Consider the following 17,308-nt stretch of genomic DNA (forward strand, 5'->3'; position numbering starts at 1 on the left):
ATCAAAAGATAGTTTTATTATGAGCTCTCATATTGCCACCATTAAGATCTTAGTTCCCTGTTGTCGAGGATGAGGGAGGGCATGTCAAAGAAACACACTCCAGAGCCATCCTTTCAATTCCTGATTGGAAATGAGGCCCAAATGGCCTCCAGAGCACAGAAAGGTGACTGTAGTTCACAATTTATTGTGTATTTCAAAACAGCCTAGAAGAGATTTAGAATGTTCCAAACACAAAAATAATTGATATCTGATTAAAGTGATGGATATCCGAATTGCCCTGACTTGATCATTACACATTGTAAACATGTATCTAAATACCATATGTACTCCATAAGTATGCACATTTATTATGTATTGACAAGAAATGGCCTTGAAAATATAATCACATATTCATCCTCTTTCTGAAGCATTTGTAGGGTTGAGTTGGGGGTGTGTGACACCAGGACCCTCTTTGTCCTCATTATCACATCCTGACTTACAGCGAGGTTCCATTGTTTGGCTCAGTTCTAGGCACTTGACACGTAGTGAATAAATGTTTATTATGTGAGCAAGTGATGCATCACAAACAAAGATGATCCTGCTCTGCCCTTTCTCACCTTGCAAAATATAGGTGAGAGGAAGTGGTGGAGGCACTGGCAGGGGACTTTCTGCTGAACATTGCACTTTCTTTCTGCAGAACTGGGAGATGGCCTAGGAGCCATTGAACTCCTGGGCCAAACAGGCAGGGAGACACCAGGCCAGAGGCAGCATCCTCTCAGACCCTCCCTGCACTCCCTGGGATGTCTGTCACCCAACGCTGATCACCGTGTCCCTGTGGAGGGATATGTTGTTTTGATAGACCAGAATCCAAGAAGGTCTTCGTTTCTCATGATCTGTCAGTGGGTTTCTCCCCATGTCAGTAATCTACCTTATACAATCTCTGGGACAGTTCATGTGGTCGTCACTCTTCTAAAGTCAAAAGATTGTTTCCCCCTATGGGGTAAATAGATAAGTGGGATGGTAAATATATTTTAGATTTTCTGGACTTGAAGGCATTTTCTGAAACAGATTCTTTTATTTTCCTATAACATTGGCCAATTGCAAGATACAGAGCAATTAAAGGCAAGAAAATAATAGTTATTGTTGTTTGTTTTACTCTGCTGAACAGAAAGACTGGTGATTATCTAATCAGTAAACTAAAGTGGAATGTAGGACCTAATCTGGCTAACATGTCCTCGTGGGAGCCGGGATGTTAGAGTCAACTCAGGAACCTAGTAAATAACTTAGACACTCCCTTTATCCCCTGTGTCGGATTGCGTTAAGGGACATGTGAACAAGCGGATGTGAAAGTCAAAGTCGCAGGGAAGGAAAAGTGTGCTGGGGGTCGGGGCGCAAGTGTGCAGTGTAGGGGCCTCCTCATGTTCCATGTTGTGCTTGACGCTGGTTTGGGTTGGGTTTTGATTTTTATTCCTGGAAGCCAAAACAAGAAATTTGGCCTTTCCCTGAAGATGAAATAATGGGCTCAGAACGGACCTTAAAGATAATTAAGAATATATCCTTTTTTAAAAAACTCATGTTGACTGTGAGGCCTGAGGAGTTGAGACAACTTGAGCAGCCTCATCACTCCCTGCGCTGGGACCAATTTGCCCTCTCTGAGCAAACCCAGCCAGCCGGGTGCCCTTGTAGACTTAGCCTAGAGCATGTGTTCTGGGAGGTCGTCTAACCTGGCCATTATTTTTAAAACTAGAAGTAATCTTTTAGAATTAGTGTATTCAAAGGAAAGAGAAAGAGCAGCAGTGGGATGAGATAAAAGAAAGAGCTGAGATAAGTATACGCAGCCTACGCAGACACATGCTATAGATAGTGCACGTACACATATTAAAAAAACTCATATAGAAAGTGAGTATTTACGAGAGTCAAACAGACTTCTCCTTCAAAGCCTTATTTCCCTTCATAATAACTAAGCAATTGGTATACTAATAATTTAAAGCACGTATGGCCTGAGGGCAAGTTACTCAACCACTATATGCTGGTTGTCTTTCTTTTTTTTTGAGGGGGGGGGTTGGCTATCAAGGATAACCTAAACTGTAACAAAAAAATCACGTTTTTATTATGAAAGAAAAGTTTCTATAAACAATATAAAAGTTTGGAGCTGCACTGTCTGACCCATGCTCGTCTCTTGCCTGTTTGCTCACAGATCCATTTCTTACCCCATCTCCTGCTCTACTCATGCAAACTCCACTTTTCAACCTCACTCATAAACTGCCTACCAGCTCATTTGACCAATGGGGGACAGTAGGGGGAGACTGGAGGTGGGAGAAGGAAAGAAACCAGAGCATTTCTCCCTATTTCTCTTTGAGATGGGATCTCTGGGCATGACTGAATCTCCTGTGATTCTACCTCTGGGCTTCCCCAACCTTTGGCATCTGATAACATGGCCCCCCTTCCTGTATTTCTCTAGCTGCTGCGGTGGGGGTACCTCCCTGCTATTGCTAATCCAGGGGTTGCCTCACCATCTGCTTCCTGTTTACCCATTCAAACAACTTTGTGACTTGTGCACCATATTAAATATCCTCTATTGAACCTGGTAGGGACTGTGCTCTTTGACTAATAATCTCTATAAGCCAATTTTCTGTCTAAAGAAGGTAACAATAACTATCAGCATTACAATGGAAATTAGTTAATGTACATAAAGCACATGACACATAGTAAGCACTCAATCCATGTTAGCTGATAGTATTATTTCCAGCCTCTGTGGCTTCAATCTCTTTAGTGAATGACAAGAGTGACCAAATTCTATGCCAAGAAAAAGAGAAAATATTTCAAATAAGAAAGTGAATCTTTCTAAAAGTAGAATATAAATGTCTTAACACAATAACTAAGAAAATGACATAAAGGTTATGTTAACCAGTTTGATGAAAATATTTCAAATTGTATATGAAAACACCACACTGTACCCCATGATTGCATTAATGTACACAGCTATCATTTAATTAAAAAAAAAAGAAAGGGTTATTTACATACATTGTCTATAAATGTAGTCATTGCAGCCTATATAGAGTTCTCAGTCAAAAAATTATTTAGTTCATTTGTTAATCATGTAATCAATTGGGCAACAAGCCAGGCCTTCCGGTGAATTCCTAATATCCATTAACTTGCTAACATCCACCAAAGAATAGCGAATCAGCAACATGCAACAATACCACAGTCCATCTCTCAATTTAATTGTGTGTTTATTTGGCTGACCATGCTTTGCTTATAAAACAGGATATTCACACACAAAAATATTGTTTGACCATATCATAAGCAAAGCAATCAACTGTGACAATGTGTATGCTACTCCTGTCCCCATACATTTGAGTTCTATAGCTTTTAAAAACATGTTTAAGCTATAAACAACCTGAGAGGTCTATTTTCCTACTCTCCTTGGCTCACCAATTGGGCTTATAAAATCTGAGTCCTCCAATTATGACAGCTCCGATGGCCATTCCAGTAAAAGAGTTTGAAAGTTGCTTTGAAGGGTAGACTAGGGGATGGCGTCAGGGCATAGCTTCCCTAGGGGAATACCTTGAAGGTGACCATTGTGATATTCAGCAATGAGGTATGTAGCACTTTTTCTAGGATGCGTTCACAAACTTAATTTTCTGACTTCATATATCCAGCACTGTACTGGACAGATCCTTTTGGACTATACATAAGCATCTAACAATAAACATACTCAAAATGGAGCATTTATTTCCCCTGAAAACCTGGTCCCCCTACCCGTAGTCTCTTCATCTCAGTTTCCATGCCTCCTTCTCTCTTGCTCTCACTGCCTGCAACATTCCATTCCAGGGCTTGTTGAGTCTTCACAGACCTGGCCACGTCCCTTCTTATGCCATTCCAAGCAAAACCAAGCACACCATCAACCAGCCGTGCTGGTGCTATGACAGACTATGAAACCACACTTACTCATGGAATTGCCAGAATCATCTGATCCTCAAGGTGGATTAGATTCTGTTAGTCACCTGCTGCAAACTCCTTGGCTTCCTACCACAACTAGAATAAGACATAAATCTTCCCAAGACCCTGCATAATCCATCGCCTTCCCAATTTTACATCTCTTGTCACTGCCCATTCTGTTTTTTCTGCTGGGCCATTCTGGTCTCTGTCAGCTTCTGGAATACTTGAAGCTCTGTCTCTTCTCAGAGTCTTTTCCTATGCAGGTTTCTCTGCCTAAAAATATTCTTCACCCAACCCCTCCCGCAGAAATCTCTTTTTGGTCCCCCAGTGTGCAAGGTAAGTGACATCTCCACAAAGCAGCACCTCCTAAACCCCCATCGGGCCCCTGCCATTCTCTGTAAAGAACCCTCTTCTGCCTGCATGGTACTAGTAGCAACTGTAAGCTTCTGCCTATCCTGTTTTTCATCGTATTCCTAGCCTGTAGCAGACATCCTGGGGCATAGAGCATACTCAGTGAATAATAGTTGAATAAATGAGTGAATATAAAACATCAGAGCCCCCAAGAGACAGTCTATGCAGGATGATGGAAGGGTAGGATTCTTGAACTTTCTAGCCCAGTCACAGTATAATCTAAATCAGTAATGCCTTAAAAAAAAAAAAAAAAAGACTTTGGTGCCTGGACTGGGTTTTGATCAAGTTTGATTATTTTAGTGAGGATAGCTCTTATCTCTAGCCTGCTAATCACAGATTTCTTTTAAAATATCAAATTAATTTTTACGCCTTTTCATGTATTAACCATAAGTCATGTAGTATTTATTATATTTTTAGTAGTTTGATTAAAAGGAAAATGAACTATAAGTAGCATGAAACCCAAATACAGGAAATGTGACCCTTTTAACAAATTAAAACTTCTGTTGGAGAATCCAAACCCCTCTGACATTATAATGGGAAGATATACACCTAGGACAGTTACCCTTCTGAAATAGAAAGTGGTTGTTGTTCTATCCTCCTATGAAGGCACTTCCACCACGCTAGAGGGGGCTGTTGTACTGAGTTTGCTTACTTAATGTTTGTAATAATTCTTTTATATGAATCTGAAGTGGTTGTCCTTATACTTAGTATAAGAGGCATATGGAATGATGACTTGTGGCCTTAAGTACTTTTTTATGGGCAAACCAAATTTCTCATCACTGGTCTTCCTGGTTATGGGGACTAGGTGTCCAGTACCTACCAAAGCCTCCAAAATCCATAAAATTCAGAGTAAGCAATCTGCTCACAGCCCATGTCAGGCACATTCAATCAAGAGTTCCTTTGGAAGGCTTATTTTTATTATATTGTAATGCCCAAAGATCTGCTGAATCATATCACTCATGCTAATTCTATGCCTTCTTCTTTCAAGGTAAAGAAATGAACATTATTTTTCTACATTTCTATTGTGTCAACATCTGGGAGAAGATGAACCAAAATCTAGATTTAGCTGTAACATACTTCTTTGGGCCCTACAAAATTGAGTAGTCGGGGAATTAATATTAAAATTGTGTGACTAGGCATAACTATAAAGACAGAGATGGGAGAGTGGCTGTGTAGCATTTTAAAGGCATTGACGCCCACATGTGAGAGCTGACAGTAGGCTAGGAAAGGAGATGGGAGGGCAGGTTCTGTGTGCTAGGGAATGGGTCTGCACAGGATTTATGAATCTGGAAGACAATGACTGATGACTCATGTTCAGAGCAATGAACTGGTCTGCCCAAGGTCACGTAAGCCCAGTTCTCTACAATGTAAGCCCTTCAGTTGTAAGGGTCATGTCATTAGTTATTCATCATGGTGACAAATACATGCTGCCAAGCAGTTTTGTTCTATTTTGCAAATAAAAAAATGTAAGAGGCAAAAGAAGTTTCAAAATACAAGTACATGAGTAGCAAAAATTAATTACAGTTCAGTTGGGAATAGAATGCAGAAACCTTGATCCTGTGTTCTGTCTGTAGCCACTAAGAGGCACTCCTTCCCAGAAGAACCAAAATGTCAGCTGTGTGGAAGAAGCAGGAAGTTCATTTTTCACACACCACTTTTTACTCTTTATCTAGTTTATTTTTTGCCATGTGTTATCCAATAATAAACACCAGTGGGTAGAGAGAAAGAAAAACTGCCTTTTGTGGGTGATGAATGGTGTGGCCCATATTCCCCATCTTCTCTCCTCCCATGGATGCTGAGGATGCCAGAGGAGGCCCTGATGTTGTCCTCTCTGTCCTTCCCCCAGGACTGCTGTATGTCGGCTTCAGCGCCTGCATGTTTGGTCTCTACAGCTTTATGCCAGTCGTCATCAAGAAAACCAGCGCCACTTCGGTCAACCTCTCTCTGCTCACAGCGGATTTGTACAGCCTGTTCTGTGGCTTGTTTCTCTTCCACTACAAGGTAAGTTGAGTTGAAGATGACACGCTGCAGGAACAATGTGTATGGATAGGAAGGCCCTGATTTTGTGTCGGGAATCAGAATGCAACTCTGTCTGCTAACCCCCATGATTGGGAATTTCCATTTCAATTGTAAGACAAAATTGTCCTAAGAGACTAGTAACTATAGTCAATTGATAATAAAAGATAAGAAATAGCCAGATAAGGAAGGGCTTTGGAATAATGGGGGACAGTTGTTCCAATATCACTCAGCCCAAAGGCTGCTCTTTTTCCAATCTGAAGCTGGGAAGATTTGTAGAATTCTCACACTACAACCACAACATAGATTCTACTAGAGGCATTGGCAGAGTATGTCCTCTTTAGAGAAAAGACACAAGTCCTGCAGTTTCTGCTTTGCCGGCGTTTATATACCAAACATGAATAGAAAGTGTTAATGTACTAGAAATAGTTTATTAAGAGATTTGGGTATGCAAAAGGAATGCAGGGAGATATTGTGAAGGATTTGCAGTTAATGCATGCACTCTAAAGAAAAAAGAGACTGTCCGGTCCAAAGATGGAAGTTTCTGAACATGCAAGACTCTGCCCACATCTTCACCTGAGGCACACAGGCTCATGGATCATGGCATGCTGAAGTTAGATGCTATTTTTTTGACACCACACTCACTGCAGCCAGTAGCAACCAATTAGAATCAGTGTGTGAGCAAAGATCGCCTGCCATTCCTTCACGAGTTCTTTAAGGTAAGGGCCCATGGGGACATGACCCAGTGTGAAACAGGCTTATATAGAGTGTCCAAGAAGATAAAACAAACCAGGACAGGCAAAAGAAGATGCAGCAGCAGAAAAGAGGCGCTGCTCTGGCCACTTCTAGCCAAGGGCTTCACTGGTGATATTACGGCTACCATCACCAGCACACGGGTGTGGCCAGAGCATCTTCAACCTGGAGAAACTGGGCTTGGAGTTCCCTGGAAACATGATGAGAGGTTGTATTTGTGAGGTCCAGAGGCACAGAAGGGGAGTGAATAATCAGAGTTACTACTCAGAGAAGCCAAAGCAATAACCAAGAAACAGAGAAGGGCCAAAAGAATGAAAAAGGGCTCACAAAGGGCTGGTTAATTGCTACAAGGACTGGAAACAGATCTGGAAGACTGGAGAGGCTGAGGAAGGGGCCCTGCCAGCAGCTAGAGATAAAGTTCCTATTTTTTCCTCCAGCCTTATTGAAGTGCACGTAATTGATGAATAAAATTTACACTGTGCACAGTATTTAAAGTGTATGATGATACGATGTTTTAGTATATCACATATTATTAATATATTGTGAAATGATTATATTAAGCAAGTTAATTAACATATCCATCACCTTACAGAGTCATCTTCTTTCTGTTTGTCCAAGTGGTAATAGTTAAGATCGACTTTCTTTGCAAATTTAAAGTATGAAATGCAATACTGTGAACTATTTTCACCATGATGTACGTTAGGTCTCTAGAATTTATTCATCTTAAAACTGAAAGTTTGTGCCCCTTGGTCGACATCTCCCTATCTCCCCTGTGAGTTCCTATTCTATACAGAGATTCTTTTCCCTGTGTGGTGACAAAAACAACAGCAAGTATCTAGGACTGGACAATATGTATTGTTTGCAATTAGTTTTGTTTGTATGATGCAATCTGTTTCTCAAGCTCACTGTGGTCCTCGTAAGGGTAAAAGCCAAGTCACAGTATGTTCCCTTAGGGCTGCTCCTGACCACAGTGCTGGGGGGACCACGTTCTCTCAAAATCCCTCTTCAACACACTCAGTTATCTTCCAGTGCCCTGGAGATCACCTGGCCATAGTCTCATCACCACAGCAGGTGGCTACCACCTTTATTCTCCCTTCTTCAGTTAAGCATCCACCTCTCATCCATTCCTTCAGATGACTTCAGTTCTTAACAGTTAACCTTGTATTTGGCTTTACAAACTTCTGACCTAGAAAAATCCCTTTAGTCTTCCTTAAGGAAAGATAACTAAAATCTATTGTTCTGACTGAGGACTATGGGCAATCCAGACCCAGTCCAATTGTCAGCGTGCCTAAGGGACAGTGTTCCTAAGAGTCTGGTCTCACTGGGGTGCTTGCTAAAAATACAGATTCATGAACCAAAGCTCAGAGCCACAGAATCAGTATCTGGGGAAGGGGGAGTCTGCACTGCTACTAGACTTCCCCTAACCCCCTGAGTCAGATGCTCTGAGTTTAAGAACCCTTGTTTTTTAGGGGGAGGGTACCCGAACAGTCCTCATTTGTGTTTGAGTTGGTCACATCTCACATGTCACTGACTTTGAGTTAAACTCAGGGTTCCTCACATTTGCAGGCATCAGGAACTGAGAAGACTAATGGTCAGGTAAAGGCTAATCCTTCACAATCCATCTTCTCCTCCCGTCATTTGTATGTTACTACTTAGGATAAATTACATTGCTGAGTAGGAAACCACGTAGTAATCCCTCATCATACTGTCAGAAGGGAAGATGTGTTATCTGAAAATGTTGTATTCACCAATTTAAAGGTATAATGGAAATTTTATTTCTTACAGCAATGGGTTTTTTTTCCTATACAGATAAATTTTGTTATTTGTAAGATAAACATCCGTCAGAAAATTGATCCAACACAGTAGATATTTTTTTCTAGTTAAAATTGATTTGTATTGTTTTCGTTGTTTTGTTTTTAAGACAAGTTCTCACTCTTTTGTCCAGGCTAACATGTAGTGGCAGTGGTGCCATTAAAGCTCCCTGCAACCTTGAACTTCTGGGTTTAAGTGATCCTCCTGCCTCACATCCCAAAGTGCTGGATTACAAGCATGAGTCACTGTGCCCAGACTTGTCTTTTTTTAATTAAACTTTCAGTGTAATTATGAAGTTACATGCAGTTTTGGGAAATAATGCAGAGCTCCCAGTTACCTTTCTCCTAGTTTCCCTTGTTGATAACATCCTGCAAAACTATAGTACAATACCAGGATGTTAACATTGACACGGCCAACATGCAGGACATTTTCATGAGAGAAGTAGTCCTCATCTTGCCTTTCAAAACCACACCTACTTCTCTCTCACCCCCCGACTCTATGAAACCACTAAGTTATTCTCCATTTCCATAAAGTTGTCATTTCAAGAATGTCATATAAGTGTAAGGATACAGCATGTCACCTTTTGAGGACTGAGTTTGTTTGCTCAGCATAACTCTCTGAATATTCGTTCAGGTTGTTGCATATATCAACAGCTCACCTTTTTTCCTGCTCAGTAGTAATCCATGGCATGGATGTACCATAGTTTATTTAACCATTTAGCTAGTGAAGGACTTTTGGGTTGTTTCTCCTTTGAGCTATTATGAATAAAGCTGCTATATACATTTATATATAGATTTTTGTGTAAACAGGGGTTTTCATTTCTCCAAGATAAACACCTTATCACTCAATTACTAAGTTGTACAGTGGCATATTTAATTTTATAAGAAACTGCAAAACTATTTTCTGGAATCATCTGTTGTCTTTTATTATAAAGAAATGCATATTCGTTATGAGAAAATCAGAAAATACAAATAAATGCTGCTAGACATTGGGACCATTTTACATACATAAGATGCCCCAGAGGTTGCCCTTAATGTCTCCATAGGTAGGGAAAATAGGAAATTGTAGCTAAATATACCTTTATTCACAAAAGATTCATGACAGAATTTTATAAAGAGGTGCCCAACCCAGAGAATATTTTATAAATATTTTGAAAATTTTGTCATGAATATTTTGTAAAGAAAAGTACATTTAGCTGTAATTTCCCATGTTGCCTGTGTATGGCCACTTTAGGGGCAACCTTTGGGATACCCTGTATTTTACAGTTCATATATGTTTTATAATAAATATTTAGTTACACCACACCTATTTTTGTCACGATTTATTTAAACTAATATGTATATATTTCCATGTCATTTAATATCTCTATATAATGCGAGTCTAAACTGGTGGTTCTCAACTCTGGCCATCCATTACAATCACCTAGAAAGAATATAAAACATAGCCATGCCTGGGGCCTGACCCAGAAAGTGTAATGCTGATTAATTGCAAGTAAGGCCTTTTAGAAACTCTTCAGATGATCAGATCAAATATCCTAATATATAATCACAGTTGAGAATCGCTAATCTACAAGATAATTTTCAATAGCTACATAGAATCCCATGAACTTACTTCCCATCCGTGGCACTGTTGACCTTTTAGACTGGGTCCTCTTTGTTGTAGTGGGTGTCCTCTGCATTATATAAGATGTCTGGCAGCATCCCCTGGCCTCAACTTGCTAGATGCCAACAGAATCCTCTCCAAGAGGGGAACAGGCTGTGCCAGGAATTTCTGAGGGCTGGAGAAGGCTGGACATAGCTGTGAGTGAGGGAATGAGGATGGGCCTCATGCAGTGGTGTTGGGGATTGGACCAGTGATCTCCAGATTTCATTTGGTTTCACTACCATCTTCAGTCACCATTGATTCTTTCACTTAATGATGATGTCTTTAGTTAAGTTTCTGATCTGGTTATGAATATCTGCAAGTTGGAGGAGGGTTGTGTTCTCACAGATATTGCTTACCCAGGCAGAACTGAATGACTAAATGCAACTCTCCTGCCCAACAGTGATTAGTCGCTGTTTGTCGTTTTTTCACCCTTGGGAAAAAATCCATTCCTTTTTCCTCAACATCATTCCACTGTCTGCAGCATCTATCCCTCTTGTGCTGACTGCCATGCTGACTGGACAATGTAGCCCCCTGTTCCTGGGAAGCAAATGGCCTAATTCTAAATTAGTCTATCTGAGTGGTATAGTGGTCTCAAAAACTCTAATTTTACAAGACTTCTGAGGAGTGGTGTGCATTTCTATTCTTTATTACCTGAAAACATGATTGAATTCAGAACAGTGAATCTATAGCAATCCATGGACAGCACAGGAAATGCTTTACCGGGCCTCAGAGACCCCAAAGCCGAACCCAGGAAGAGATTAGCAGGGATGTTTTTCAATTTGAGGGTATATGGGCTTTATAAGGTCAGAGCTTGACCTGTTACAAACTCTGTCACCTTATATGTATCAGACAAACAGGACAGGTTTGAAATTGAAAGGGTCTTAGTTTCCTTTTGCTGCTGTAACAAGTTATCACAATATATTGCTTCAAATGATACAGATTTGCTATCTTACAGTTCTGGAAGTCAGAAGACTCCCTGGGCTAAAATACAGTGTTAGCAGAGCTGTGTTCCTTTCAGGGGTTCTAAGGGAGAGTTCATTTCCTTGCCCTGTCTAGATTCCAGAGCAGTGATTTTCAACCAGTGTGCCTTGGTACCCTGGTGTGTGATGAGAGAGGATCTTAGGTGTGCCACAGGAATTTTTAAAGATCATTAATGAAATATTTTCAAAAGAAGCTCAAAGTTCAATAAGCATATTCTTTTTTTTACTCTTTTTTTTTGTTTTATCAACATAATGTAAGTGTGCTGCGGAAGTTTATCTAAAGGTCCAAATGTGCTGTGAGATAACAAAGGTTGAAACACACTGTTCTAAAGGCTGCCTGCATTCCTTGGTTTCTGGCCCTTTCTCCTTCTTCTAAACCAGTGGTTCTCAACCTTCCTAATGCCACAACCCTTTAATGCAGTTCCTCATGTTGTAATGACCCCCAAACATAAAATTATTAATTTTAATTATTAAAATTAATTAATTTTTAAAATTAAAATTATTATTTGAATAATTCAAATTATTTAAACATAGAATTATTGATTTTAATTATTAAAATTGTTGTTTTTATAATTTAAATTATTAATTATTAATTTTATGGTTGGGGTCACCATGACATGAAGAACTATATGAAAGGGTCATGGCATTAAGAAGGTTGAGAACCATTGGTCTAAACCTCAGGATAGCATATCTAAATCACACTCCACCTTTCCTGCTTCTCTCTGTGGACCAGGCAACTATAGTAGGCCCGTCTGGATAATGCAGGATAATCTCCTCACCTCAAAATCCTTGATTTAACCACATACAAAGTCCGTTTTACGCTACAAAGGAACTCTGGGATGAGGACAGGACTGTCTCCGGGTGCCTTATTCTGCCTGCCAAAGGGGACTAACAATCAATTATGCCAGGACAATAGGGTGCCCTGGCTCCAAGCCAGGCCAGCTGGGACATGTGGACATGCTATTCAGAAGCCATGTCTGGGCAACAAAGACGTGTTCTCCACCCATAGACACTCTGTACCGGGTTGAATTTCCTGGCTAGTTTTTAACCCTTTCCCATCCTGTGTAGGCCCTCGACCTAGAGATTGCTTCAGGAAGAATCTCACTCAAAAAAATTACAAACAAACATGAACAAAAACACTTGCATTATGTTTTGTAACCTAAAATAGATGATATAATCATTAGGTGAGTTTGTATTCATGTTTTTCTCTTTTAAAACTATAGAGCGATTACAGTTAATCCATCAACCATCTTTCTGCCCAAAATAAGTAAGAGCTGAGGAGTACATGAGTGGCAGAAAAATCGTATTGGAAAGGATTAAAGTAGTTTTGTTCCCCTGCTAATATGTGATTTTAGTAAAGAAAACACCACGTCATGTGGGGAGAAGATAAATTGGAGTAAGAGGGTTACTTCAGTGTCTACCATGGAAAGTGTGAATTAAGCAATATGGTGTGGCCAAAAGGGAATGGACTTCAGAGTCCAAGAGCCTCGGTTTAAATTGAGGCATCTGTGTACTCTATACTCGGACCTGTTACTTATTCTCTCCAAACTTCCAGGTGATAAGATTTGCCTTATGGAGTTTATGAAGAGATTAAATTAGCTAATGCACAGACAGTAATCATCAGATACATTTCTATGATTAAATGTATGATTCAGGATCGGTAATCTTTATCTCATTCGATTTTGGGACTTTTAATCTTATTTTAAGATTTTGTAATGAGATGTAGCTTTCAACAATTTTGTATGAATTTTCCCCCTACTTATTCCTTGTTTGAAAAGGCAAACCTGGGGTCTCATGCATAAACATGTGGAAAGTATCTTATCAGTCACTTTGAACTGAACTTTCTTGCTTAAAATAGAATTTTTATGTGACAACCAGAAATACAAAATATTTTGGGTTGTTAAAATACCAATAATTTTTTTCACTATATTCCTTCATGTACTGAATATTCTTCAGGAAAACAGAAGTCAATATTGAATATGCAGAAAATTACCTTTTGCCAAACATTTAAAGTGGATGATGGCTTATTTCACACATTTACTATTACCTTTTTAAGGCTTAATATTGCTACAGAGGTTGGGCACAGTGCTGATGCCTGCACTTTGGGAGGCTGAGGTGGGAGGGTTGCATGAGGCCAGGAATTCAAGACCTGCCTGGATAATAAGCCAGACCCTATCTCTACAAAAAATAAAAAACTAGCTGGTATGGTGGCATATGCCTATAGTCCCAGCTACTCTACTTAGCAGGCTGAGGTGGGAGAATTGCTGGAGCCCAGGAGTTCAAGGTTATAATGAGCTATGATGATGCCACTACACTCCAGCCTGGGTGACAGAGTGAGACCCTGTCTCCAAAAATTAAAAAGGAAGGAAAAAAGAAAGAAAAAAATTGCCACAGAACTAAAGTTGACATTCATTTCATAAGAATATGTTATTTTTGTGGCTTTATGAAAATAAACTAGAAATTAATAGAGAAAAATGAACATTGAAGGTTCTCTCCAAGTCCCCTTTAGATACTTGGCTTAGCCAGTGATTTTCAACTGGTGTGCTGCAAAAAATTTTCAATATCATTAATTAAATTAAGTTCTGGAAGAAGTTCAAAGCACAGTAAGTAAACTCTTTTCTTCCCTCTTTTTTTTCTTATCAACATAATTTAAGTGTGCCATGAAAGTTTAACTACAGGTTCAAGTGTGCCATGAGATAAAAAAAAAAAAAAAAAAAAAGTTGAAAACTACTGACACAGGCCATTAGCTTATGTAGCTCTCTGCTTTCAAGCCTGAAACCACAGATGATCCACACTCTTCAGATATCACTTGAGAGTGGTATCTTAGCAGGGAAGGCCTCCATAAGACTTCTATTCTTACATCAGGAAAATGTTTTTATTGTCTAAATACAAAAGAAGGGAGAGAAAGTATTTCAAAATAACTTGTCCAAGAAGCTTACTTCAACTATCTTGGGTAAAGTGATTAATGTAAATTTTATAGGATTTAATCTGCATGTTTTCATTTAAAAAACATTTTGTGTGTTTTAGTCTCATCTTTATACCAGATAAACTTTTTGTAATGGATGTGGGTTATAAAACAATTCAAAAAGTTTCTTAATGTCACTCTCTCTGCTAGCAATCTCAGTCACATCCTACAAGGATGGACGCAGAGCTCCATGTTCTATCCTGACTGCCCCTGTCAGCCACTAAAATTATATCCCACATCTGCAAGCTGCTGTTACTGTTTTGTTATTGTTGTTATAAGAGATTTGGCAAGCTAAGTTTAATAACTCTGGACGTGGGTTCATTAGAACAGTATATTATTATGTATTACATTTACACATAAAAGAACTTCACCCAGCCATTATTTATTTATTCTGTGCCTGCTATGTGCCAGCCACTGATTTAGAGCTTAACTCTTTATTTATAAATAAAGATGATAGGAACATCAAAAATCACCAGGCAGATTAATACAAAGGAGGAGATACCAGGACTTGAATAGTACGGCAATTTCAAGTATCCTTAACATCTAAACGCCAATGCCAGGGAATTTGCAGAAGTTGGAAACTTGCATCAGGAGTGGAATCTTTCATTAGACATGAATCAGCACCTTGAGCCAAGCAACCCCCTGTTGATCCTCTGTGGCAGTGAGCAATTTCAGTAATGGAACTGCACTTTAAAAGCCAGGGCAGGCAGCCTTAACCTGTGCCATGAAAGCAATATTTCCATCTTATTTATGAAAATACCTTTCTAAGGAGCTTGTTATATTTCTCTCTTGTAAGGATGGCATCTTAAAAGGCTGTGAATTTTAAGCTCGTAGTCCCCAATTATAATTATAAATGGAAGATTTAAAATGTAATACTTAGCCTTTTATGTTCTCTTTTTTAACTTTCGCTAGTCAGTGGAGAATTAGGGAAACAGGTATCACTGAGGCTCAAAACCATTTCACATGAAATACTCTGGTGAAAGAGCAATGAATGTTTGGACTTGGCTTTCTCCTTCACAGTAACTCAGTATAGCCTCTTTTGAGGCTTCTATTTTGCTAAATTAGTTAGTGTAGGGGTTGCTAGTTTCTAGCAGTAGGGGAGGGGCACCTCCCTGCAGAGCCATTCAAGAACCCATATTCTTTCCACCTTGTGGCTCTTACATCCTCAGGGCAGAGGTCAGAAAACCATGACCTGTAAGCCAGACCCCTGTTTTTATAAACAAAGTTCATTTAAAGCACCGCCATGCCCGTTTTATTACACATTATGCATGGCTGTTTTGGAATTGCAATTCCAACACTGAGTAGTTGTGACAGAGTATTGACCCATAAACCTAAAATATTTACTATCCAGCCCTTTAAGAAAAAGTTTGCTAATGCCTAGGCTAGGCACTTGGAGTCCCCCAAAAGACTCTCTGTGAGACAGCCTGGAGGCTTTTGCAGTGTGTCTATAACCCATACCTGTTCTATCAGCCAGAACTCAGTCACATGGCCACACCTACTAGCAGAGGTGGTTAGAAAATACAGTCAAGTTGTTTGTGCAGGAAGAAAAGAAAATACATTTAGTGAACAAATAGCCAGTCTCTACCACATTAGCAATTTCGATTTATCACAAATATTGGAAGGATTTGAGAAGTTAGGGATAAATTATGAGGCAGGCACTGGAATTATAGCCAGAAGTCAAAGTTCCTGTCTACATTAATCTATTCGTGAACTCCACATCACAAAACGGATGCTTTGAACTCACATCATCAGAGTAAGCTGTAAAAATGGAGCAGCTAGAGGCATTGCAGAAGCTGCAAGTGGAAAGGCTTGTGGCTGGAAGGGGCACAGCCAGGAAAAAAACTGCTACTTGTCTCCCAGGACAATACCTTGGGTGTGTTTGTCACCAACATGCACAATCTGGCCACATTTTGCACATCCACCTAATTTTTGTCAGCAGACCTGTGTGGATCCATCTCTCATGCACTAGAATATTAATAAAGCAAGTTCACAGGAATCAGAGTATCAGTTTGCTAAGATAAAGAACAAGGATTGGCTCACCCTAAAGGCCGAAGCAGAGCCACCATGGACAGGAGACTTTTCAACTCTATATTTAAAGTTTCAAGAGTTTTGATTTACTCTCTTCTAGGAAAGAGGATTAACACGATCTCATCCTCATTTTCTGACTTTTGTTGTGTTGTTTTCATACTGTCAATTATTTTACTAATTGACTGGCGTAAATGTGATCTCTGTGGTTTTTCAGTCATATTTCCATACTTACTACACTTGCTCTACCACCGGTCTCTGAAATTCAGGCACTTCTTTTTGGATTAATCTTCTATTTTGATTAATCTCTTAGTAGGCTAGAGTTCATCACTACTGGCATTGTTAGGAAGCAGGCCAGCTACCTGTGGTTGTCTGGGCTGGGCACAGTGCAGTTTGGCCATTTATAGGAAATATTTTCACTATAATGGAAAAGCTGATGGTTGTCAAATATTTTACAGAAGGAGACCTTATATTCGCTGCAGAAGGAGTGAATGGAGGCAGGCGTGGATCGGCCAGGAAGTGTCCATAGGGCTTGTATTCTTAAGTCTTTCCTTCTTTGAAAATATTTTTTGTCTTTCTATTCAATGGATAACTCTGTCCCAGGTTGTGCTTTCTTTTCTCACAACTTTAAAGACATTTTCTTTTGCCTGCCTCCAGTCCTACTTCAAAAGTTTGAGTCACTGGATTTTATCATTATGGAGTTTTAGGATTTGTTTCTTTTTTTATTTGTTTGTTTAGCAGGCCCAGGCCAGGTTTGAACCCACCAACCTCAATGCATGGG

The 17,308-nt window shown here is 39.6% G+C and overlaps 1 protein-coding gene across 2 annotated transcripts in view; it reads left to right on the forward strand.

Moving 5' to 3' along the window:
* Positions 1-17,308, forward strand: part of SLC35F1 (solute carrier family 35 member F1) — a 414,246-nt gene that overhangs the window by 373,049 nt on the left and 23,889 nt on the right. For both annotated transcript variants that reach the window (XM_012805345.1, XM_003781626.2), the window contains one exon: positions 6,179-6,333. In XM_012805345.1, coding sequence (XP_012660799.1) covers positions 6,179-6,333 — 155 coding nt within the window. The remainder of the gene's footprint in view (positions 1-6,178; positions 6,334-17,308) is intronic.

The sequence above is a fragment of the Otolemur garnettii genome, unplaced genomic scaffold, assembly GCF_000181295.1.
Source record: "Otolemur garnettii isolate 467f Iridium unplaced genomic scaffold, OtoGar3 scaffold00002, whole genome shotgun sequence".
NCBI classification, from domain to species: Eukaryota; Metazoa; Chordata; class Mammalia; order Primates; family Galagidae; genus Otolemur; species Otolemur garnettii.